Here is a 26,938-nt window from a genome sequence, read left to right on the forward strand (position 1 = left end):
TCTGTGTGATTTAGCCAGTCTGCGCTCTTGTTTACTTCAGAGCGCACATCCTCGTGTTCTAGATGGGCTCTTTCAGCAGTATGGCAGTGCACATTCTAATCTGATGCCCTTGCATTCCATCGGGAACCTCCCCCAACACCACGGCGCATGCATTGGTCCAGTGGCCCCATCACTGACGCACTGAATACCTTTCATCAGTTGTGTGGCGTATGTATAGCGCTTTCACTGTGTGGGTGGGGGGGCTATGAAAGGATTCATGGATCGTGCCTCCCTGTGGTGAGGGGTCTTGAATCTTCCAAGCGTGGGTTGGAGGTGCTCATGTGTACACTGTTGGTGCAGCTAGGCCTACTATAGCAGAGTCTAAACATACCGAATGTGGCACCTCAGTGGGTCCACGTGGCCCCCATAAGTGGCGATTCACGGGCACTTCACTTAAGCTGATCTTCAGGTACATGGAACCCTTTCTGGATTGGTAATCGCGCTTTTTTTACTGGATGCTGGACTCCGTCGCACATGACACAGAGTAGCATTGACTAGAGCAACCCTGTGTGTTTGGTAATGTGCCACATGGTGCGGATTTGCTAGTAGCCCCGCGCTTCACTCGTGCATCTTCACAAATTGATCATGAGCAGCAGCTACCGTATACACCCACGCTTTTTTTTGGGAGTAAGAATGAGTTTAATTTTTTTCTGTCTGTAGTTTTTAGGTTTGGTATCAGTCATTCATCAGCTTATGCCGTCTCTAATATTCAAAGATGGGGGTCTCTCTTCCTGTTATTTCAGTGGTTGTAGTGACGTCATGACATGTTTGCTACTCCACATGATTTTGGTGAAATGCCAATGCTGCTCTGGTTGCTCGTAGGGGGACTATTATTGTAAAGTACTTTCGTTTTTACCCATGTATCCTTCACCTGTCTGCGTAAATCGGCCCTTTCATTATACTTTAAGTTTTGTCACCTTCAGTATCAGTACAGAAACTGTCCTCTTCTAAATGCCAGGGGGTGTCGAGGCTTGTCTGTGAAGGGAGACAGGGAATGAGTGGAAAAGTACCTAAGTGCGCACACAGGGGTCACCTGTCGTCTGGAGAGGCACCTGTAGCGCGGCAGGGTCCGGGGTATGAGGACCGCAGCAGCGCTCTAAATAATCCTCTGCCTAGCTGAGTAGCGTGCCTTTTCTCCCTTCCATGACATGGAACCGAGCCACCGTGACATGCTTTCCGCTGGCGATTTTGGCCTTGAGGACTCCTCGGAGGGGCAGTGGGTCTATCCCTCCGTAGGTGTAGATTCAGGCCTTGGTGGGTGCGAGCGGGTGCCGTGGCGACAGAGGGTCATACTGCTCCGAGTCCATAACGTTGATCGATGCGCCCGTGTCGATGAGTGCCCGGACAGCGGACCCTTCTACTAGGACAGAACACATCGGTGGTGGCCTCCGGTGGTTGTCTGACCTGCTGACAAAGGACATGACAAACACTTCATCGTCATTGTCGTCAAGGGCAAGGCAGCGCTCCTGTGGCAGGTCATCTTCTTGCGACTGCGGGACTTTGAGTGAGACCTGGCGCAGGCATTGCGACATGCCCCGTGACCTTGGATGGGCCTGTCAGGACCGGCTAATTCGACACACCCTAGCAAAGCGGCTCACCTTCCTGCAGCAGGAGTACGTCTTCCCCCTTGCTTCACATACTGCTGTCGCCGGGTTGTCCTCCCCGTAGTTGCTGCATGGCCCTCCGGTTGTCGTCCTCGGTGCCTGGCGAGCCATGGTTGGGCGCCGTTGTATCGCCTCAACCCTTTCTTCTTTGAGGGGCGCATATCTTGGCACGTGTGGCGCCACAATGGTTTTGTGCAAGGCAACCTCCATTTCGCCAGCCCAGACATCCGATAGTTCATGAGACTGGGCAAGGATGAGGATCTCACCCAGAGAGATCCCCAGTTGTCGAAGGGTCAGTTCCGTAACAGTGTTGAGTGGCACCCTTGGATGACTTGGCCACGTATTTCTTCCCTTTGGTCCAGGAAGGTGCATGTGCTGGCTAGCCTGCGCAGGAGCGCGTAAAACATGTCCATGTCTAAACTTGAACTGCTCAAAGTCAGGGTTAAGTTGAGGGTCAAAGTGCCTGTTGAGCGCGGTGACCGCCGCCTCATAGTCTTCATCGTTGCCGGTGTTGGCCAGTGTTTCAAATAGATCGTAGATCTCTGCTCCTCCGTAATAGATGAGCAGCGACCTCTTCACGGTACCGTCAGTATCTCTGGTGCCCTTAAAATTGTGGTTCAACCGCCCAATCTACGCTTTCCGTCGTGGGGCCGCCATGGCAGGGTCTGCAGTTTCGCTGAAGGGCGGCAGTGGGGAGACAACCGTGTGGCTGTGCCCTGGAGGCGGTGCGTTGGCACCCCTGTTGGGATTGTCCACTACGGCCTGCTGACTGGCAGTGCCTGCTGCGGCTGGAGTACTTATGACGCGGGCATGCTCGTGTGCGGGTGCAGGGGTCGTGGCGCAGTTATGGAGCTAGAGGGCCTGTGTGCCAAGTGAGCACCGGTGCGTGGCCACGTGTGAGCGACTGGCCTGCTGGGCCAGCTCCCCAGGTGAGGTGGCTCTGTCCGCCTGCGTGCTCCGTGGCTGAGATCACGCTTAATGGCAGTGTGGTGTGCACTCTGGTAGTGCACGGCCTCTGTGGCTGGTATCAGGACTGGCTGGCCTCCCTCCAATGCGGGCTGACAGGGTTGGTGTGCTGCTATAGCTGCCTGGGGCCTGCTGGCTTGGCAGTGCTTCTAGACCTTTGCAGTATTTTTTGGCCTCTGTAGTGTCCCTGGGCTATGCAGTGACTGGGAGCTGGCAGATGGAAAAGGCGCGGGCCACTTGGGGGACTCCCTCACTCCCGTCTGCCTGGGAGGCCTGCTGCGTGCCACAGCGGGGGGTCGTTTTTGGGCCGTTGACTCACCGGTGACGTCTTCTGTGTACTGTACGCACCGCCGGCTTGAACACTCTCCTGCTGTTCCTGGGAAGGCGTGCGGGTGGGTGCGGGGCGCATCGGCGGGAGTCACGATGCTGGACGACGTGAGGGCACAGCAGAGGCAGCAGCGCAGGCCGTCTGAGGCAGGCCCAGGCTGCGGATGGCAGCGCACATGGGTGCAGGCAAAACCCACCGCCGCCAATATGACTGAGCGTCGCGGGTGGGCTCGGCGTGCTCCGTTTCGGGTGAAGTCGGGGAGGCGGTGCACCGGGGTACGACTGGCCTCGTCGCCAATGTAGCACGGCAGGGTCCGGGGTATGAGGACTGCGGCAGCACTCGAAATAAAGGTACGCCACACTGGTTAATTCTACTCTGGCGGGAAGACCCCAAGCGGTCTTTGCCGTTTATTTATCCCCTCGGGTCGAGGCCGTCCCGAGGGGTGTATGCTGTGTGTGTGTGTGTAACAACGTAGTGGAGAGCCCGGATGGCTCTCTACAGCACCCAGCCTGCGCGCCTCTTTAAATAGACCGCATGGCGTGCGCAGCATGTAAAGCCAGTGCGTTAATGAGTCGTCCGTTTCATCAAGGGCTTCCCAAATGATTGTATTTACCCAGTGAAAATGGTGACATTTCGTGCCACTTCCTTTATTCAAAACCATATTGTCTGGTCAGCCTTCGTTCCATGGAGTACCGCCCCTCTTGCCCGGTGTAGATACTACTCCCTGCAGTGCGCAGATCAGTGATCCTATTGGTAGGTACATGTGCCACCCGTATTCCACCCCACCTATAAACTGGGAATATCAATTTATTTATGCAATTTTATTTAGCGCGTACTTTTTCAGAGGTGTCAGAGCACTTTACCTGAGAGCGAGGAATGTTACATGAGAACATTTAGAGTAATAAGGTAGTAGGGGACCAAATTTATGGCTACTATGGTTACACAGGGTGTGTTACATATTTACAAGATTACATATGACAAGTAACAAGATTAGCCGGTTACACAGAGAAATATTACATATTTACAGAGGTAAATACAAGTTGTTATACTGTATATTTTAAAAACTTAGATATAAGAAGGCTAAAGTACTGATAGGTTACAGAGTAATGGTTCATTCAAGAGTTGTGAAATAGTCAGGGTCATGCCATTACGGCAGGGACGTATGCCTGATAGGGATACAGTAAGCCAACATTATTTTGGAGAAGGCAGTTACCTTCAATGATATTATCAATGAATCAATGCAAAGAAATCACTCCAGTGACAAGTTAACAAGGGAAACTTAGAAGACTAGCTGGTTCATTCTTCCCCTTCCCACAAGTAGATATTACACAGGTGGGGACACCTCCCAGCTCCCATCCTTGGGGGGCGAAAGGAGGCCAAGGAAACCATACATGCCATCATCGGACTAACCAGTCACCCATCATAACCATAATTGTCAGAGACTGGGTATTGCATTGGAGAATAAATAGTTCACTGACCTTATTTATTTACACGTCATAAAGACAATACAAGATAAACATTTGTCATTAGTAACATAGCATGGCATTTTTATTTGTCGACAATAATCTAGACATAGAGGTACCTAAACAAGTCTTTTGAGTTATGGTTGACCACCCCGCTGGCACTTGCAGCACAATTTAATTGAATTCAGGACAGACCAAACTCTTGGGACCCCTAGGTGATAGTTCTCACAAGACAAACACATCCTCTCCATCACAGATGGAGCCTGGGCCAACATGTAAGCTGAGCCCTTAATCAACCGTTCCTGAGCCAACACAAAGCAGGAGCAAGTCCTTCGTGACAGCTCCTCCCTTGCGGCTTCACTGCCTCTCTGTTTACTGAATTGTTTACTTCTTAATGTGCTCAACTTTTTTCAACTCTTTGCTGTTTAATTTTGTTTAAATTGTTTAGTTTTGTACTGTCTTTGTTTCCTGCTGTAATTTCTGTAGTTTTTCTACCTAGTTGCTTTCCTGCCATTTTCCCCACCCTATCTTCGTCCTGCTTCCTGCCCTTGCCAGCCTTGGCCACCGCCTCCCAGCTCCCCTCCCTCATCCAAGGACCTACTTATTGGAGGAAACAGCGGCACACAGCGGGAATGCCCATCTGACCACACATAGTGCAAGGAACCCTGGCTCTTCCGCTATTCAGAGATGCACCAGCTCCGAGCCCTGGATCCCAGACTCCGCAACAGCAATTGCTTCTGCATCTCTCCACAATCAACAGTAGGACATTTTTCTTCTCCTGCAACACTGGAGCACCTGCACGCACGGTGACCACCCCCATGCCATCCATGACCGTTCCAGAAACACTCCACTGCCTCCTGCTCAACGCACGATCCCTCTGCAAGCATGCAACGAGATCTGGCACACCATCATCTCCTTCACCATGACGTCCTCTTAATCACCTAGACCTGGCTCAACCCTTCTTCTGCGCCTGATATCGCCTCAGCAGTGGCGGCTCACCGCAGTGGCGGAGGAGCGTCGCCCTACTGCATGGCTCAGAGCCAGCATATAATGTTCTTGCATCATTTTATTTTATATTTGCCAGCTCTTAGCCAGCAGTGTTGGGAGGGGCGAGCCAAGGCATGGTAGGGGGGAGGAGTGCTACGTGCACCCCACTCCCTAAGTGCGCATATGTGTTTTGGCTGGCCGTCTCAGGTTGACCAAAATACACATGCACCCTTAGGTTTTATCCAGCCCATCTTCATTGAGCAGCTGGGCAGGAGGAACCCCACAGACTGGTCTCAGCAGGGCATCTTTCCTGCCTGCTCAGACCAAGCCCTGCACTGCTCTGCAGCATGGGAATTAGATGGGAGTCTGGGTCCCAGGGGCTGCTGAGATGAGCAGGAAGAGGAGAGGAGAGGCGGTGCGACGAGACGCGACGCTGAAGGCAGCCAGCTGCAAAAGGTAAGTTCATTTTTTATGTTTTATTTTGAAAAAACCCCGCTCCCCCCCCCTTGTTTATGGCGGCCGCTGCTGTGCCTCAGCAATGCCCGACAGCTACAAGGTAGCACACCGAGACCGTATCAGCAAACATGGAGGTTGAATCGCCATCATCCAGAAAGAAACCATCCACTGCACCACCACCACAAATGACACCACCCCGATCATGGAACACCTTAACGTCCAACTCCAAACCAATGGTAAAAACACCATCAGATGTACCCTTGCCTACAGACCCCCAGGACCTCGCCCAAGCTTCTGCAACCCCATCCCCGACTTCATCATCCAACTCGCCATTTACTCCAAACACTACATCTTCCTTGAAAACCTCAATTTTTACCTCGATTACCTCAACGACATCAACACTATCAACCTCCTCGAAAGCATGAACATCAGCCTCACCCAACCAGTCACAAAGCCCACACACATCGCTGGACACATACTGTGGCCCATCTTCACAGCCAGTGACAGAGCCAAGTACAGCCATGTCACCAGTACAGACCACGCCATCGTCCACTTCACCATCACAGGATATCCCGGCTCTGCCACCAAGCCTCACACTACAGCTGGAGCAAAGTATCGGAGGGCCAGTAGAACGAAGCCCTTAACACCTCCCACGCTGACTCCGCAACCAACCTAGAACAGGCTGTAAAGAACTTCTCCACCCGGATCACTGATTGCACCGACATTGTTGCCCCCGTCAAGCCCACCAAACTCAAGAGATCCTCCAAACAGGCCAGTAGGTATACCACGGAACTGAGAACCACAAAATACAACTGCAACTGATTTGAAAGGAAATGCATCTCTCAAGCAATGCCACCAACTCCTGAAAGAGACGAAAAGGAGTGCCCTTGCTGACTGCATCGAAGCCAGTTCTAACTTGCAAAGAATTCTCCAACATCATCAGAGTTTTCTCCAACACCTCAGCCACCAAAAACATCACCCCTTCCCAGAAACTCTGCTACACCACGGCAGACATCTTCCATGACAAGAACTCCACCATCTGCAAAAACTTTGAACCCCAACCCACTGCTGCCAACATCCTCAGCCTTCTCTCTCCCACAGATGTAAACCCTAACCACATGTTCACCACATGGAAGTAGCTCACCACTCAAAACACCACAGCCATCATGAACTCCATCCACTCAGGAGCACCCACAGACTCCTGTCCCCACTAAATCTTCAACCTCGGGAGCAATGCTTTCATGACCACGGCCACCTTCCCTGAAGGATGGAAACATGCACAGGCAAAACCCCTTCTCAAGAAACCCTCCACCGACCCCCAGCGAAATCAAGAACTACTGTTCCCCTTTCCCGCCAAAGTCCTCTGAAAGGCCATCAACCGCCAACTCACGGAACACCTGGGGAACAATAATCTTATGGACACATCCCAATCTGGATTCCGCACCAACCGTAGCACCGAAACCGCCCTGATTACTGCCACTGACAACATCAGAAGCCTCCTGGGCCGGGGAGAAATGGTTGCCCTAATCCCCCTCAACTTCTCAGCAGTGTTCAACACCGTATCCCACCACCGCCTTATCAAGAGGCTTCACCACTTTGAAATCCAAGGAGACACCCTCAAATGGTTCGCCTCCTTCCTCACCAGAAGAACCCAGAGAATCCGCTTACCACCTTTCTCCTCAGAACCAAAGAACCTCATCTGCGGCGTCCCTCAAAGCTCGTCCCTCAGCCCGACTCTATTCAAAACCTACATGACCCCCTTGGCCAATATCGTTCAAACCCATGGACTAAACATCATATCCTACGCCAACGACACCCAGCTCACCCTCTCACTATCAGACGACCCCTCCACCACGATGGCTTACTTCTCCAGGTGCATGACGAGCGTCGCCAACTGGATGAAAGACAACTACCTAAAACTCAACACAGATTAAACGGAAGTGCTGATCTTCGGGAACAACACTGCCCCGTGAAACGATACTTGGTGGTCTTCCGAACTAGGACCCTCACCCACTCTGACAGACCATGCCCGCATCCCGAACAGCAAGCTCACCATGAAAAGCCAAATCAATGCAGTCTCCTCCTCCTGCTTCCTCACTCTTCACAAGCTCAGTAAGACCTTCAAATGGATCCCTGTCAACACCAGATTAACTGTCACTCAAGCCCTAGTCATCAGCTGACTTGACTACGGCAAGGCCCGCTACATAGGAATCACCTCGCACCTCCTGGAGAGACTACAGACCATACAAAATTCAGCAGCCAGACTCATCCTCGACCTCCCAAAACAACCCCACATCACGCTCACCTCAAGAAGCTCCACTGGCTCCCCATTCAGATGAGATGTCAATTCAAGATGCTGATCCTCACCTACAAAGCACTACACAGCCAAGGACCAGCATACATCAACCATCGCCTGAACTTCCAACAACCCTCCTGAACGCTGCGCTCTGCCTCCCTCTCCCTAACTCCCGACATTCACCGTAGCAACAGTGGCAGACACTCCTTCTCCTACCTCGCTACGAAGTCCTAGAATGACCTCCCCCTTCATCTCTGGACCTCATCCTCTCTGTTGGAATTCAGGAACAGAGACACCATCTGGCTGTTCAGCTGAACCATTTCCAAGGAGCAGGTTTCTCAGAGTCTGGATACCCTCACAGGTGATTAGCTGCGCTTTATAAGTCCTGTTTGATTGGCTGATTGATTGATTCTCCTGGCATTCTTTGAGGCATGGCTCAGGGCAACCAGGCTAAAATGTGGTCCCCTGGTGCAAGTACCAACTCCCTACATTCCCAAGGCCAGTGACTTAGGCTACTCTAGAGGGTAGGGGCAAATGCGGACCCCGGTCCCCTGAACACCGTTGTGCCATTGCGTCGTCTTGGGATAAGATTTATAGCCCATTCAATCCAGAATTCACCTTACTTTTGGCTGCCTGATGTCGAGGCGTCTACTTGCTTTGTGGCCAACCAGGACTCTGCCCAGTCAAAAATTAAGACAGTGACACACAGTCAATGGAACACCATCCTTTATCTAACATTTTCTCTACATACCTGTAAATAGGGATGGGAGATGGGAAAACAAAAGATTTGGGTACTGGGTAGCAGCAAGAAGCATTGGAGGGCAACATGGGCACAGAGGTTGCACACAGGACCACTCTTGATTTAAGGACCCCCAGTGTGCCTGGGCAACTTTCCAAAATGACCCTGTTGACCCTGGTAGCCAATAGGCACTGGGGGCTGCCTTTGCAGCTCCCCACCAAACCAATCTTAAACGAATACAACCACAAACGGCCATTGGAAATCAAGGGATTCTGCCCATACCTGTACCTGCCAGGGCCGCGACTCCTCTTGACCAGTTAAAACAGTCAACAGGAGGCTGCTGGTAGGAACTACAACCTAAAGCGAAAGGCAATAAAAAGAAACTAGATGGGGAGCCGCAAGGCATTTCCAAGAACCTCTGTTCCGAGCATGACAGAGAGTTTGTTTGCTACTTCTGTGGTCACCCTGTATGAGCGCAAGTACCTTATTCCAAGCCAACGATGGAAAGAAGCGTTATATTGCACAACAGCAAGTGGTTCCTATCTGTAGATCATTGTCCACTGAGCCCACAACATTCAATGGATCTGCTCCTAATGGGACAAGTGCTTGCATTTTATCTTGTGGTAAGTCTAGTGAAATGGCTGAACAGATGAAGGACCCTCCTCTTCCCAAAAGGCACTTTGATGCTTGTCATAATAGCCATTTTGCCTAGACAAACCACTCTGAGCCACTCGACCCTGCCCCCCCTTATGCCGTTGGCCCATCTTTTTCAAGCCCAGTAACTCACACTTAAGGCTCATAGTTTTGGTTTTGTATTGTTTTTGCACAGGGTTGAGACGGAAAGCAGTCTGTTTCTTCATTTTGATTTTTTTCAAGAAATGGAACCAAAAATGGAATATGGCTCTTATAGTCAGCGTCTCTCAGGGCTTTCATGCCAGTAGTTGTGCACGTTTGATTTCTTGATAATGTAATAGCTGCATATGATCATATGTTCTTCTACTGCATTGCTTGTGTTTTCGGACGGATGAACTGTAGCACACATGGCTCTGAGATCATGCAAATATCTGCGTACTTAAATTTTGATAAAGGTTGAAATGTGTTAAAACCAGGCCCTCATCTCAAAATGCACAGCTTTGTCACCTGCTACGCAGTCCTCTGTCTGCAGCCACCAGTGAGGTCTGGCAGAGTTGCAAGGTGACTCCTCTAACAGGTGCAGCAAAGAACCACCCCAAAAAAGGAGAGTGAAAGCCATCCCCTCAGGATCCCCATGAGAGGGTCCTATGGAGGAAAACAGCAAGGCCCATCTATTCCTTTGAGACAGTTGAATTTGTGGGGGTGGGGGGCTGACCCGGCATCGTTCCATTTTGTGTGGGGGCTACATCTTCCAACACCACAGGCAAAAGGAACCTACCTGGTGGATTATGTCCAGTCATGGGCCAGTCAGCTACTGTCACCTCGTCACTTACTGCCCAGGATCACCTTATAAGTCGACCTAAATATGCATTTCATAAACCTGTAATTAATTTGTACTCCAATTAAAAAAAACTGTGGTGTCATATTTCAGGTATTCCATTTATATACACCTATTTCATCTTCTATCCTGAGAGGTAACTTCTTAGGGCGATAAACTTTTCTGTGATGAGCGATTTCAGCATACCCACTAACAGTAGTTTTGCACAGTCAACCTGTTTTTACATTTTGGTTTTCACGGTGATGTTGCAGGACAAACGTATTGCAGTTATGCCCAAAGAAAAAATGGCACAGTAGGTATTGAAATCAAAACCCTAATAGTATTCCTATTGCACCTCGAAAGAGTACTGATGGCATTGTGCGTTTGTATTATTTATTTATTTTAATGCAAACCGCTGGCTCACGATTTGCCAGGAAATTGTTTAATTGCTTTACCCTCAGGTAGCTACCCTTATGGAGTGGCACTCCTTAATTTAGGATATTTACTAGATCAAAACAGACTTATGAAGAGAGCTTCTGTGCCTTTTCCATCATTACTACCCCAAAACTCCTCATACATGAAATATTCAATTGTACCCAACATGGCTATCTCATCTAGTCATATGAGGTTTCCCTAAATGCATAATTTCCTTAGTAATTGCTGTGCGTCGCTGTAAGCATGGCTGAACGATCCCTGTTATGCAGATCATTGCAATGGTGTAGGAGCACACAGCAGAACTCTGCTTGCTTACTACTAATGCACTGATATACCCCCAGATGCCCACTCGCTAACCCCTTCTTTGTGTCCCCACACTGAACGTTCCCACGGTGTAGACTTTCTGGCTTGTGTCAATGCTCTGGAATTAACCGCAGTCACACATGCCATGCTGGCCCGGTACAGTATATGGGGCGCTGTGTTGGTACATGTACATCCATGTAACAGTAAGACTTTTAGCCGAACATAAATGAGCTCCTTATAGTAACCCCTGATTCCAGGTGAAAAGGCTTTCCTTGAGAAGGTACAGAAACGAGTGGAAGTTTGAGCAAGAGAAAGGGCACGTCAGCTGGTGCTGGCATGTCATGCAAGTGCGCAAACATTCATAAGGTTATGGTGGTGTGTATGTATTCGGCAGAGTCTGGCACTCATACTGTTTGGAATTTCATGCTCTTCTGCAGAGATCTGGGGAACAGGAACATCAGTGAGATGTATCTGAAGAATAAGCACAACACCACGGCTGCCAGTGTGTACACGTGTTTGAAAAGACTTATGTAATACTGACAATCCGGAAGTTAAATGAACTCTATGATTTGAAGTTCTTCTGCAAAACTTTGTAGTGCTTTTTTTAACTTTCTCTAGAAGAGCTCTCAAGTTGTTACATATAAAGAGTAAGTATCTTACTCAGTCCTAGATTTATTAATTGCATTCTGCTTTTTTCCATAATAATGCAAAGCTGTAAGTACAAACATGGAAAAAAAGGAATTGATGAACTACTATTTGGCATTGGGCGTAATTGTTATGATTTCTGCACGTGCAGTTGTGTAGTCCATTCTATGAAGCTTTTATAGAACCATTAGCCCTCTTGTGTTACTGATTTTAAATGTTGCTGTGATCAGCCGACAAAGAAGTTGAAAAGGCTATTCCGATTTACAAGTGTGTTCAAAGGGACAAGAAGAGAGTTGTAGCATATATCCCTCAATGTACACAGAGCCAAGGGCTTGAAGCAGGTGGATTGTGGATAGCTGTAACTAATTGTTCGGTGGCATTCTAGCAGAAACCAAGTGTTGGATAAAGTGAAACTAAGACCAATACTTGCATCACATAACTGACAGTGCCACATGCTTGTGCCCTGTCTGTGTGGAAAAGGTTTATGCAAAGATTCAGACATTCACACACCCCCACCCCACTTGGTAATTTGTTATCCCTTGATTGTTTGAGCCTACTGCAAAATATGCAACACTTGCCCACAAGCTTTCTTTGCAACACAATAATTCACAAATGCTAAAGATCAATTGAAGCTTGTATAGCTGCTCCTGAGCTGTAAATTGTGTGTGTGTGATAGAAGCTTGTACTGCTTCTTCCTGTGCTGTTACTGCTCTTTGTATGTGAAGTAAGCATGCACTGCAACAGAATGTGCTACAGTTGTTCCTTTTACTTGAACAGCATGCACTGCTTCTGTGAATGTAGTGCATGTTCTGTGTGAGGGAAACTTGCACTATTATCGCCAGTGCTATACACATATTGTCTGTTAGGGAAACGTGCACTTCGGCTGTCTTAGGTGTAACTGTGCTGTTGTGTAGGAGAACCTTGTTAAAATCTTTTCATTTTGCAAAATCCCAAATTATTGCCTTTGTCAATTTCTGTTGTCTCTTGTGAGGAACTTTTATGATCACATATCCTAATTCAGATTCCCTCACCCTACCTTATTAGTCTCATCTACTTGCTTCCCCCCCCCCCTCTTTTTTTTTTTTATTAATGGCCAAGTTGGCAATATTCTTTAACGGTAACCGTTCCAAGGGCAACTTTTAGACGTGTTTTCCCTTTTAGTAAATGAAGCAATTTTAGTTTTGGATGTTTGGTATTGACGCAAATGGGTGCACCTTTCTATTTCCATGTCCAACCTATGTTCTCTGCTGGGTTGCATACATTACGCTGACATTTCTTGACTGCAGACGTTGCACTAGTGCGGATACTATTAGGCACTGCCTTTTGCTGCAAAATGTGTTCAGACGGAGTGGTTCAAACTGTTGATTTTGCACATGGTGGGTGGTGCATATGTCATGGCAAAGTTGTTTTTTTACCCATTAAATCTCTGGAATACCAAAATATTCGAGGAAAAGTGACCAGGTAATTCCCTTTGTCCTTAAAAAATGGCTGTGCACATCTGAAATTGTGGAAGGAAGAAGAAAAGTGACCAGTAGATAAAAAATCCAACAGTTTACTTTTCTGGTTTCTCTCATTCCTCCTGGTCATTTTCACCCTCCGCCAGATCTCCTAGCCCTTGCCACTTTAAATGGCTTCATCTATTTGCATCCATACATTGTAGAAGGCCCGTTTGAACTGTAATGTTTTCTATTAAATTCAGTTGCTGGCATATGAATTTTCCTACATCTACAGAGCATCAGTGTAAGACATTACATTTGCCTCCGGGTTCTGTATGGCACAAACAGGCACATCTTTAGGTCTGTGTGTGTTATGGGTACCTGGTGCAGCCCGTTACTTTGTGCCAAATACACTCTTTCCAATGCAGGTGCAAAGTGGAATGTGTGCCCCTGTAATAGAGAAAGCACGATAGTGACGGTCCGAGAGACCGTTCGAAGCAGCACCACTTAATCTATCACTGCAGGCTGGAGAGGGCAATCAGGAAACCTACAGCAGTGGCCCTGGAAGGCTGCTTGAGACCATGCTTGCCTGCTCCCAGAGGGGTTCGTCGAGGGTTTTCTGACTGTGCACAACTTCCCAGGTAGCAGAGAGTTGGAGTCTCCCCCCCCCCCCCCCCCCCTTCCGATCCTACATCTGTTATATGACATTGTGGCACAGACCAGAGCATTCTCTTACTTGCAGCCCAGCAAATAAGAAAGCACCCTGGTGACACTGTGCATAATGTTTATGTATTCACAGGGAATTACAAAGAGGAATGTGGAAACCTCTGAAGATGTGCCTCAGGAGTGCAAAAATAGGATTAAGTAGCAGCTGTGTACGGACGGCACGTATGTAATCCGCCAAAGTGCTTTTTAGGCCTAAATGTGTCTGAGTGTCTTAATTGTTACTTCTATTTAACCAGTAAAATTCCCCTTGTTCCTTGTGTATAAATATAGAGTTTAATGTCTAAAACCCCTGATGCCCATTTTTGAAGCGTCAGCAGGATGAGCTTTTCTCGCGGCAGGGCCGAGCACGTTTTGGTGGCACACTAGCAGAATCATTTTTCGTGTATCCCTTATGCCCCTTTTAAAATATCCATAGAACAGCCCCCCCTCTGCCGCACATACCAAGTTCAAAAGTTTGTTCTTGCTTTTTTTGCTATTTTAGTTCAGCCATTCACTCCCCCCGCCCCCCCCCCCACTCCTCACCCTCTCCCCCCCAACCCCCCCCAAAAAAAAAACAGCCAGGAAACGTGTGTTTGAAGAGATGCTCAAAAACCCGAAGCAGATTTGTGTTTCTGCACCTCAACCTACAATGCCATGTGGCAGCCCCTCCAAACAGAGCAGCTTTTCTCCGCCACTCTGAAAGAAGGCTACAGCTGGTCATTTCTCAAATGAGAGGGAAAGTGTTGTTCCCGCTGCTAAAGCCGCAGCGGTCGCCAGAATGCGCAGAGCCGGCAGAAAGGCCCGGTACCCATGGCTGCCCAGCGTGACCCGAGCCTGTGAACTGTGAAACTGTGATAACTTCAAGGACGCCACGGGAAGCGATTTGCATCCGCTGTTTGCGATTTCGTCTTGAAAAGTCAAGGCATGGCTCTTAGGAAAATGGTTAGTTGGTGGAACATTGACCCCTCTTTTATTGGGTTCGCCTTCACCAACCGAGATACCATAGTGTTTGTCTATGCCATGGGACACTCAAAGACTAACGTGCTGAAAGGGGGGCTCCAAATGTCTTTGTAACCATTAATCTCGGCGTCCTGCGGCCCCCCCTTTTTGCATGATAAAAGCTTTCACATACTTTTTTTTGCGGGTGGGGGGAGAAAACAGCTGCATTCGATTTAAGAATGGGGTTTTAATGGTCATTGAAGGCCAACAAAGGCCTGCTCTGGCAAAATGAAGTGCTCTGGAGGCAATTGGTTCTTTTGTTAATTGAAAGAAAAACAAGCAGGTTGCTGAAGCAAGGGAAAGGAAACAGAAAGAATTCTGGATTTAGCTATTAATTCCAAGAAATTGTGTTTACAAACTAGGGGTGATTTATGTAATGCTGCCAAACATTTTCTCTTAATAGGAGCAGAGTGCCAAGAAATGCAAAACTATTTTAACTTTGTGTCTATTTATAATAAAAAAGATGTTTGGATTGTAAAAAAAACTTTTATGCAAAGGAGACGTTTTGTCTACAAATAAGTATTTTTGCTCATTTCTTGATTTAAGCCCAGTTAAATGTTTTTAGTGTGAACATCATTGATTTTTGTCTAGATTTTTTTTCACGTTTACTTCATTGGAAGGGTTCTTGAGTAACACTCAAATCCTGGACTGCTTCCAACTCCGCTCCTCGCGGTCACTGTTGTTGGGTAACTTCGAAGACTTTTGATGACCCTTGTATTTTTTTGCTAGTCAGCTGCAATGTTGGAACATACTATGATGGGGACCAGGAACAATGCATTTTGTGCCCCAATGGAACATACCAAGATGAGGAAGGGCAAATAACATGTGAAACTTGTCCACGTACAGACAGCCATGGATCCCAAAAGGCCACAGGTGCTCGCAACATGTCCGAGTGTGGAGGTGAGTATGGCATCTACAATGCATGTATATGGCATCAACTATGTTTTCATTTCTCTGTCTTGAATAGCAGCTGATGTCATTTATTGCTATTGTTCGGTGTAACAGAATGTACGTTTATACATACGTACAAGACTGCTAGTCTGTATTTGCCAAGCTCTTCATGGCAACACCCCAGAATATCTGGCTTAAGTCACTATCCCCCTCAACCCGTTAATAACATGCCATCTGACATTTGTACATGTACTGAGCTTCAAATGCAACTCCTTGAATGGTTGTGCATTTTCAGTACTCAGACACCTCTACTCTGGAACTGTATGCCACTCAGTTTAGGAGAAACAGAGTATCTCTTCTGCTTAAATAGGGCATTGTAAACCTGACTGTTCAAGAAAGCATTCTGTACGGTTTGATCATCCTTAGCCCTCACCATCCTACAAATGTGTACTGACTGCTCAACCAGATATCAGCCACTTAAGTGATGGACATGTTCCAAGAATCTAAAATAAAGCGTTAAAATAAAAACCAAGCATAGTTTAACATGATTTAATGTTGAATTAAACTGATCACCGTGGGAAGCATTTTTTTTGTTTTGTTCATTAATTTCGATTTTTTTAGAACATGCCTTCCATATTGCCTTCCAGTTATGTGAGAATGCTTCTGGATCCTTACATCCAGAGCTTGTTGTAAGCATCTTAAAGATAGGTGATGTCAGATAATAGTACAACTGAATATCAGTTCTTTTGCCTTTGATAGTTCGGTCCTAGTATACAGAGCTGCCAAGTAATCACCCAAAGTGTGATGCAAGTCGAGAGGAGGCCAGTATATGTTGTTCTGCCCTTTCTGCACTCATCCCCTTCACGGAGAGCATGTAAACGTTTCCTATTCATGATTGAAGTGGTTGCTCTTCAGGTCTTTTGATAACCTCAGATAGCTCGTATGAACTTCGAGGGAGTAATCATGTTCAGGACAGTGTTGCACACTGTGTTTTCAAGGGTATGAAGGGGACTTCGTTTGCAGACAGTTTCTGGCGATTCTTTGGGGATCCCTCCCCAAAAGCACTTGTTGATGGAGCACAGGATTTTCAACCCAATCCGACACTCAACAGAATGCTAGTTGAGCGCTTTCAAAAGTGGTATTGTGTGGTCTCATTTTTAAGGTTCAGGGAAAGCTTTTCTGCATTGAGCTTTTGCTCAGGAGTTTGACATTTTCCTTCTTGGGGAGACACTTGTTGAGGGTGTTGCAAAAGGACAGTTAGACTGCTGCATATTGAAACCGAGGAAGGATATTCCTGATCATACGCATCCAGTAGTTTGTTCCCTTTGCCACAGACTTGCTATGTGAAATGTTGGAGTGCTTGGCATCAAATCGGATTTCCAGGTTCTTCTTAGGGGAAATCAGTGTGGGAGAATCATTTAGCAGGCATGGCCAAATGAGTGGAAATAATGAAAACAGCGTTTCTCTAGCAAGGACCGCAGTTTGGGATCATTTAAACACCATTTAAATCCAAAAATAGATTGCTCAGACACTGCATATTTTCAGCTTGTTTCAGTGATTCTTTTTCCAGCTTTAGATGTAGAAGATTGTCAGCGTATATGTGTGTGTGTGTATGTATATATATATATATATATATATTTGGTATGGCTGTACCTTCAGAGCCAAGGGGTACATCTCCAGAGAAACAGTAAAGATCCTTATGGTTCTCCATGTGTCATCTTTTTAATTTCTGACATTACAATGTGCCTTTACAGGCTTATTGTCTGCAGTTCCTAAAGATGTATTATGTCTATTTCTAGGCCATATAGAGGTAGACATTCTTTCATGTAGCCATATTCAATTTTGATTCGTATTTTATGTTGATGCTGGGTCCAACTGGATTAAGGCTGCTTGTTTGTCCTTACTTTAGGTACGGAGTCTCTGTTACTTTAAATAGCATACTCTATCTTGATGGTCTGAAGATGGATTGTCGGGTGTAGAGAACTCACTGATAATTGCACTATTACACTTGATGTTGGTGGGTGATCTCTGTCTCTACAATTTAACTTCCAAACGGAAGTTATAGGGTGTCCTTTGCACCTAGCATTGTTAAGGGATTGAATAAGTCACAGAGTATGTTGGTGATCTTGAAGATAGAGGCACAGTAACCAACCTTATAGCAACGACCGAGTAGCAAAATGTTTGATGCCACTTAAATCCTGTAGTAGGTTCATGAATGACACTTGAATCAATGTAGCAGTGCACCGTTTGACCCGGAGAGTGGAGGCTTTAAACCTTTTCCACTTTCTCTGAGGTCATTGGTTTAAAGGGAATGGGGGATGGCCGCAGTGGGTCCAGTTTGGGAAATGGAGATAGTCTTTGGTTGAGGGAGCTTGATTCTCTGATCTCAATGCTTTTAAAAATTAAGAAGAAGTCTCATCTTCATGAGGTTTGTCGATGTTCACCTTCATGTTCTTCAGGGGTTGTAGGTCAACCAGTTACATGGAGCTTTTGAACTGCTCAGATATTGGGCAATGTCTCTAATCATGTTGGTAAAGTAGTTTCCCTGGTCATTTTGTGCTGTTCAGTAGTGATCTTTGCAAGGTTTGTGTCAAAACGTTAATGCAATGCTCCATATACAATCAATGCCTTTTCTAATGAAAACAAACTCTTGCAGAAGGCAGAGCAGCTGTAGCACCTCAAGCCATCTAGTGATGTAGCCAGCATAGAAACATAATCAATAATAAAAAGAAATCCTTCCCTAAAAATTCATGAATAAATCTGGTAGCCCAGGGTATGAAAAGTTAAGGCCTCAAAAATAATACCCCCTCTTCTTCCCTTTTGAAGGCCCTGCTTAAATGGCGGTTACATTTTTATCTTACTCAAACTTGGTTTTCCAAACTTTCTAAACAAGCGTGAAAGCAGTGCATTTCAAGTTTATCAAGTTCTGGTCAAACCGTTATCTGTTTGCATCATTGTCTGGTTTCTTTTCTTACTTTAAAGGGGGCTATTATATCCAGTGCTGCCATCAGATTGCTGCAGACCAAACTTGATGTCGCTCGTTATTAGCTCACTTCTGTACAGGAGCTTGAGTTTGTCAGAATGCCTTATTGAAGAATGCCAAATAAATCTTATGCTGGAGTCTTAATAGTAGAAAGCTTTGGAGTAGGTTTAAGAGTTAGTTCTGCTGCCTCATTAACTGGTAGTGAATATTTACCTACAATAACCTGTGGTTGGACCGGTAGAGGTGGTCCATATACTTAGGTCCATCTCGTTCACATCATGTGTGAAGATAAGTTAGAGTGTGACCCCTCTTGTGAATTGGCGTTCACTGTTTGCCCAAATCCTAGTGCTGTCATGTCTTCCAGGAATTCAAGCACTTGACGTGTCTTGTCATCTATGGGTATGCAGAATTCTCCTCCGGATATAATCCTCTTCGCTCCAATTTGTAGATTGTGTGGTTGAAGAATTCTTCCAATAACCTGGAGATTTAACTTGGTATTCTTTTTCTCCCACAAAGGGTCATTTTATTGTTAAACCCACCATACCCATAACATGTAAACTGACATTGAAGTGCATGTTTGTTAAACATTTGACTGTGGAAAGAATATAAATAAAACCATCATTGCGAGGATTAATTTTGCTTCTCAGCGACAGTGGGCAAAAGATTGGCTTAGGGCTAAAATAAAGTAACTTAATTAATTAATAGAATATTTAATTTGGTTTTGCCTACAAACAGCAGCAATCCTTAGTTACAAACAATTCTCATAAATATAAAAAAACACTTACTTATTAAAACAGGCTGGCGGTTAGTTTAGTTTAAAACCCATAAACCTAATTCTTAAAACAAATTAGTCACCAGTTGTTCCACAATTGGGCACAATTGCTCATTATTTAAATGCAAAGAAAATAGTTCTTCCCAATCTTAATATGAGTATAAATTAAGTGGCACAAGAGGATCATTGCTTATCCCAAAAGCTCAGATACACTTGTAAATGTCATCGAGGGTTGGTGTTAGTGTATATGTAGGGATCTTAGCAACTCTATGATGACCCATTTTTGGCACACGGAAGCATAAGTATCCTGATAACGATTACCTAGTGGACAGGTGCCAGCTCAAGAGGCACACTCTCAATGCAGCCAGACGAAGCAGGGAGCCTCCAGTCGATAGTTGCAGTGGTCAAAAGCGCATAGGTGCAAGGGAGAATAGGCGTTGTCCCTGCAATTGCACCAGAAAGCACGCAGAGGTGCCCATGCAAGCTTGGTGGCCCTCCATGCAGCCCAGGGCTTCCTAGGCAGGGTGTGCCCTGTGTACTGGAGGATACAGGGGTGAGAAGGTCCAAGGTGGTGATGCCCTTGGACAGATCAGGGGCTAAGGAGCATAGGCAATGTCCAATGAGGCAGCCCGCACTAAGGGACATGGCAGAGGAAAGCAGTTATGAGGTGGGTGATGTCCACAGTGAACAAGCCCGTATGACGGGCGGGACAATGTTAAGGATTCAGCAGTTTGCACAGGTTGCAGATAGGTGTGGTGGACCAGCAAAACAGGAGGCTGTCAGGTTCCAGGTCGAGGAGAGACTGTGCAGCAGCATCCTGGCCCTTGATATCGGGCAGTCTGTTGGCTAGGTAGGCCACAGAGGTAAGGGCGGTCGTTAGCAACCTGGAGCAGTGCTTGGCCACAGATCTGTCACCAAGCGAGAGGTGGGCTCCAGTGCACCAGGGGTGTCGCCATACTTGGAGTAGTAGAGGGATGGTCTGCCTTCCCAGGCAGTGGGCACCACCCGGTGGTGTATGGCCTGGCATCTGCGGCGGCGCTGACACCTCAGGGGTGCTCCCTCGAAATCACTGCAGCACAGGGTCCAAGGCGGATGGGGCCACGGTCAAGTGGCAAGCGGGGTGTGGAGACTGCAACCGGAGAGTAGGGAGGGAAGGCTCTTCTCCAACGCTCCGCTCACCAGAGCCATCACAGAACAGTAGATCTTACTGGTGTGCGTACCAGGTACTACCGCCTCTGACTGGAACCCACTGAAGGTGGACAGCAGCTAGCAGGGCCTGCTGGATCCGGATATTCGGAGGAGCTGGGCCATTGGGTCCAGATCTCTCCCAGTGTGCGTCCGCCATCTTGGATGATCTTGCTACACACACCCCAGTACATCAACTTACAGCTGCAGAATGCAGAAAGCATACTTCTCTGTTGAAAACTCCTAGTTTAAGTTATTGGTCTTCGAGGCTGCAAAATATATTATACCAGAGTTTACTAAATATAAATGCCAGTGTAACTGATCCTAGTTATTGGTCTGCGAAGCAGGAAAATATAATGGTACTGCATACACGTTTTATGTATTTACATGCTAGGGTAACCGATTCAGGCTGCCACGTGCATGCACATCTATGTGGATAAAAGACAAACCAAAAATGGTGCACCTCAAGTAGTATAAACCTCAGTTATGCCATACTGCCTGGTCAACCACTGCAATTGTAAAGATTAATTCTGTTGGCCATAGGACTCTGTGCTCTTTACCCCTGCTAACCAGTAGTAAAGTGCTTGTCCTGTCCCTTTTAATCATGATAGAATTGGCATACACGATTGGCACCTTTAATTTACTTTTAAGTTCCTAGCATATGGTACTACAAGTACTTGAGGCCTGTAAATTAAATGCTACCAGTGGGCTGCAGCACCAATAATTTAGCACTATAAGGCCTGCCATTGCAGCCTGATTGTGCTTTTTGTTTTGGTACATTTTTGTTGCAATGTTGTTGTCCTGGTTAACTAGCCAACATACAATAAACATAGATACATCTGGACCTGTAGTGAACAACAGGCCATCCCCAACTAACCCCCTCCCTCCTTCAGCTGTCTCAAAAATGCAGTTTAAAACTGCCATTTTGACCTGGAAGAATAAACCTTTTGCCTGCCCTAAACCTTTCTTTTTAATACTTATAAAACACCCCCAAGAGTAGACTTAAAAGTAGGATTTGTACAATTAATCATTTACATGTCTGAGCAGAGAAAAAGCTCCAGAGTCATTTGTCACTGTGGCAAGACTGGTCTCCCATAGACTAACACTAGTTTATCCATATCGCATATATTAAAGGCTAAATTAAGTTTGGGGTCAGCTATAGAAATATTTCAAAGACTCATTTTAATTGTAATTTAAAGTTGGATTTTATATTTCTATTTTGGAAATTAAACCTTTGGGAAGTTTCCATGTTCCTGCATAAACCTGAAAGGCTTTACTGCTAGTGGCCAATGTCACCAGTCACCTGACCTTTGATGGCTACCCTGAGGTGTATGTGCCTTGCTCCCAGACAGAGGGCAAAGGGCATGGGTGTGGGCAAAAGCTGGGCTTCCCTTGATAGGATCGCCTGGAAGCTGCACTCCAGGACTAGTTTCATGTCAAAGGAGGCCTCTCCATAGTACAGGCAGATTCAGCTAACACCTAGGCCTGCCCCCTCCTTTTTGTCTAGCTACCCAGCCAGGTTCCAATCACAGTGGCCACTTTTTAACATTACAATGACAGGTCAGCTAGAGGTTTACATATTGCACTTGGTGCCCACTTCGATGGGGCAAAGACAGGATGCTAAAACAGCACTTGTATATTCACTGTCTGGCTATTGAAAGGCTGGCTTTTGTTCTACCAGACTGCTGTCCCTGAGTTGCTGGGGGTTACACGGACTGCCTCAAACTGGATTTTGGTTGCAGATGTGGGAGGACACTCACCACACACACCCCCAGCCAGTGCTTAATGTGAGTTGGTGAAACCCACCGACACTCATTTTTGGGGACTGGCAAGTATTTTTCCTCATTAGACATTAACTGCGAGCAAGAGACTGAAAAACATACAAAGGGGGAGGAAGTACGAAGAAAAAAGGCTGAAAAACCACACAAAGAGGGAAAGCAGGAGCCTGCTTGAATGAGATAAAGGGACAGGGAGTGTCTGCTGATTGATGGAAGAGCTATGAGGTTGATCTAAGGCTGCGCAGCCTTGACATTCGGTGTGCTGACATTTAAAAGCACAGTCAATGGGTTTCTGAGCAGATCTTTGGGAATAAACACTCATTCTGTTACGAATTAAGCTCTGCCCTCAGGCCTCGTAGCCCACGTTTAGTTTGACCGAAGTTTACTGCCTTCTTGAAAATGCCCAAAGTAGGTTGGTTAGCTTGGGAACCTTTACCCATTTGTCAGGGCATTACTAGGGGTCATTCCCAAACATTAGCTTGTGCCAGACATTAATGTGGCACCTCCAGACAATCACTTCAGAACACTCTCTGGACCTCAGAAGAACATAAGGAGGACTGCCCTGCTGTCTGTGACCTGGGAAGAGCCCGGAAGACTGGATTTGCGCTCCATTTTGTACCCAGAACAAAGAAGTGGACTCCAAGTGTCATAAGACTGACCTCTTGTTAAAGCTGCATGAACACAACAAGAGGCCTTTTCCTGCAACTGCCCAGCTGACCAGTGGCAACTAAACCAAGACAGGACCCTGTTGTGGCCATTTCCTGTCACCCTCTGAGTCTCTCTTTACCTTTCATAGGGTCTTGTGTACTCCTGTGATGGATTGGGACTTAAAGGACTAAAGTCAGATTGTAAAATCTTTGGCCAAGACAAACCTGGTTAGTGTCATCAGTGATGTCATTTGGGATGTCATCAGTGATGTCACTGACCATGTCATGAGTGATGTAATATGTGAAGTCATAAGCAATGCATTGCAGGGGAGTAAGTTATAGTTAGATCCTCTAACTGTAACTGCTGAATTTCACTGGTTTTGTACGAGTCAAATCTAAGCTTAACTAGAACGTCCCTGTAACCTTTGTTTTTTCAGTGAATTTCTAAGGTTTTTAAAATTCTATTTCCGAACTATAACGTTCCTGTGACCTTTATTTTTTTCAGTGAATTTCTAACATTATCCAGTATTAGGGTATCTTTCTTAGATTCACATGCCTGAATCATTCCCCGTCGTCGGGATGGGAGTCCTAGGTACATAAATAAAGTAATGTCTCAGTAGACATATAGAGTAATAGGCCAAAGGCCTCACCTTAGTAACATATCCATGTCCTTTTGTAAAAAGGACCAAACTTTGGAGAGTAGCCAATCAGCTATCACCACCCTCTAGAACCTTCCTGGAAGGAGCTCTAGTCCCTCAGATTTTCTACCGCACGTCGTGCTAAGGAGGTCTCCACTGAGCTCTGCTCAGCATTCCTTGTTTCTGGATTACCAGTGTTTCTAGCTTCAACTTTCCATTTTCTGAGTGAAGTTCTTCAGTTCCTCATGGCAGACACTCTGAAGAAGGGCCTTTTCAGGTCTTGTGCTTCCTGTGGTAAAAAGAGACTTCATGTGGACGATCAACACAAAGACTGTCTCTACTGCCTTTATCCGAATCACTCTTCAAAAGACTGTAATGTATGTCGTACCTTTTCCTCCAAGACCCTTAAAGATCGTGAGGGGCACCTCTTAATTTGGCTGCAGAGGCTTAAAGACAAAGATACAGTATTGTCTTCTGAGGAAAGGGAGGGCTCGTCCTTCTCTTCACAGTCCTCTCAAAAAAGACCAAGGGTGACTTCTCCGGGCCCTTCGTCGCAGCCACCTCAAAAGAAGGCGCATAAAAAGTCTTCAGAGGTCCTTCCTAAGACTCTTCCAGCAAAGGTTTCTCCTTAGGAAGTTCATCATGCCTTCAAAAAGCCTTCTTCCACCCCGTCGATGATGACCCCGTCGATGACGACCTCGTCGACGGTGGCTTCGACGACGAGGAAATCTCCATCGACGGCATTGCATGTCACCTCGTCGACGACGACAGTTTCCACTTCTGTCGCGTCTATCCACATCGACGACGACGACTCTATCGTCGACGGCCGGTAGGTCTGTCTCGTCGACACTGAAAATTAAAAAGACATCGTCAACGTTTTAGCTGCCGTCGACGCTGCGATCGCCGACGATGGCGTCGACGAAGACTGTCCCGTCGACATCAACATCGTCGTCGACGACGGCCCTGGCGACGGCACCTCAATCAACTATGATGCCCGTCCACACTTCACCGTCGATGACTATGCCATCGACGGGCTCGTCGACGACAGCAGATTCTGCCATACAAAGTACGTATGTGCACCTAAAATTCACCAAACGTGCACTGACACCGGCCCTGACCTCTCCTAGTAGAGTCCAGCTCTTGTCTCCAGCACATCTTTTAGAGGAAGAAGACTCCGACGATGGAGGTATGTTCCGAACGGGGACAAGTCCATCACAACTGCACGTTAAATATCAGGACAGTTCTGATTACGAAGATCAAGGGCAGGAAGATCAGGCGGTTTCTCCTGAAGAATACCATCTACCTCCACAGCCCATGGTTTGTCTGCCTGCTTCCCTGGTCTCTGTCAAGAATTCCTGTCATGCGAGGGGAGGAAAACGGTAACCAGCGTAAACGGACTACATCTCCCAGGATGCTTAGCGGTTGAGAGGTTATGTAAACAGGAGAGCTGTTACATAACTCAAGGAAAACACGCCCTTATGTAAACAGGAGAGCTGTTACATAACTCAAGGGAAAACACGCCCTTATGTAAACAGGAGAGCTGTTACATAACTCAAGGAAAACACGCCCTATAAAGGGAGGAACCGGGAGGTACAAGGCTGTCGGATATTGTGTTTACACCGACGTACCTGCTTCGTGAAGAGCAGTGTTCCGGAGTGGTGCTCCAGTAAGGCAAGAACGGAGGTAGGTCGAGTCGTTACTCCCTGGGCCGTGTCTTGCCCCATCGTCACCTGTGAAGGACCCGGAAGCTCTACCGGTCAACCATTGAGCTTCGCTTTTTGACTCGGCTGAGTCAAAGCGCAGTGGCGCTTTTGCTGGTTGGAGTCGTAACTCCCAGCCCGACCAGAGATACAGGGACTGCCAGCTGTAACGCACACCAGGAGGTGTTTGCCGCGTTACAGACTCGGAAGTCCACAGGATCGATCGAGCGGCTGCTCTCGGTTCAGTCTTCTTGCTTTTGATTGGGGTATCGGTGACGCATCACCAGGAGGTGACTCCGCGTCCCGGTGCAGTCTGAGGAAGAGGTTGAGCGGCTGCTCCCTTCAGGTAGAGACCCCGGCTGGGTGTTTCCCTGACTCCTCGATTCTCCCCAACACTCGTCGTGCCCCTCACAGCCTACCGATTGGCATTGTCGGCCATTTCATTTCTGCCCTCTGTTGGCATACGCCGGGATCGGCGTATATGCAGAGGACGGTTAGGACCATCCGTGCTGTGGGCTGGTAACGTACTTAGCCTGGAGGATTCCAGTGACTATAACTTTTGTTTATTCGTTGTATTGTTTTTGCCTTCATTAAAATAACTAACCCTTCACAAGTGGTTGCGTCCTCATTATCGTGTCTGTTAAACGATCCTGAGACGTTCAGGGCGTTACAAAATATCCGACCGTAATAACACTAACTGTCTCCCGGTCGATAACAGACATGGCAACACTTGATGATGTGCTGGCTGCTTTAGCGACCGTGCAAGTTGAAGTGGCTGCCTCTAGGCAAGAAACAGCCGATGTAAAAGCCAGACTGGATGCTATCCAATTGGACCCGCTCACGCCCAGCACCTCCCTCACGAACCAGACCCCTGCGGTAGTAGTGGAAATGCCGGTAGCCATCCCCTTGGCAACACCAGAGAGGTACAGTGGGGATCCTAACACAGTGCAGGTATTCCTCACACAAGTGGCGCTACATTTATCGTGCAAACCAAAGGCGTTCCCCACGAGTCAGGCTCGTGTGGCTTTCCTTATTTCCTATTTGGCTGGAAACGCGGCACAATGGGCCGTACCTCTGGTGAGCAGGGACGACCCCATCTTATGTGATTGGGGTGCTTTTCGCGAGGAATTCCTGAAGGTATTCGACAGAAGGGCTGACTCGTACACGGCGGACCGTGAAATGCTTGAGTTGAGACAGGGATCCAACGACCTGGTGCAGTATCTCAACGCGTTCCGACGGCTAGTTGCGGAAACCAAGTGGCCTGTTGCTAAACAGACGGCGCTCTTCCATCACGGGCTGTGCGATGAGCTCAAAGACGCCGTGGCTCATATTGACCCTCAACCCAAGACATGTGAGGGCCTTATCAACCTGGTATTACGGCTGGAACATAGGCTGAGTGAAAGAAAAGGGGATCATGGGAGAAAAGGAAAATCCCTTCCATCCTATGTGACGGTGGGAAGTCCTGAAACTTCCACCGCATCCAAGGGAGAACC

The 26,938-nt window shown here is 47.1% G+C and overlaps 1 protein-coding gene across 9 annotated transcripts in view; it reads left to right on the forward strand.

Moving 5' to 3' along the window:
* Window positions 1-26,938, forward strand: part of SCUBE2 (signal peptide, CUB domain and EGF like domain containing 2) — a 486,721-nt gene that overhangs the window by 355,655 nt on the left and 104,128 nt on the right. For 7 of the 9 annotated variants that reach the window (XM_085648142.1, XM_085648144.1, XM_085648145.1 and 4 more), the window contains one exon: window positions 15,581-15,751. The exons of the other annotated variants lie outside the window; for them this stretch is intronic. In XM_085648142.1, coding sequence (XP_085504268.1) covers window positions 15,581-15,751 — 171 coding nt within the window. The remainder of the gene's footprint in view (window positions 1-15,580; window positions 15,752-26,938) is intronic. 9 annotated transcript variants of the gene reach the window in all.

Source organism: Triturus cristatus, chromosome 3_2 (genome assembly GCF_964204655.1).
Source record: "Triturus cristatus chromosome 3_2, aTriCri1.1, whole genome shotgun sequence".
NCBI lineage: Eukaryota > Metazoa > Chordata > Amphibia > Caudata > Salamandridae > Triturus > Triturus cristatus.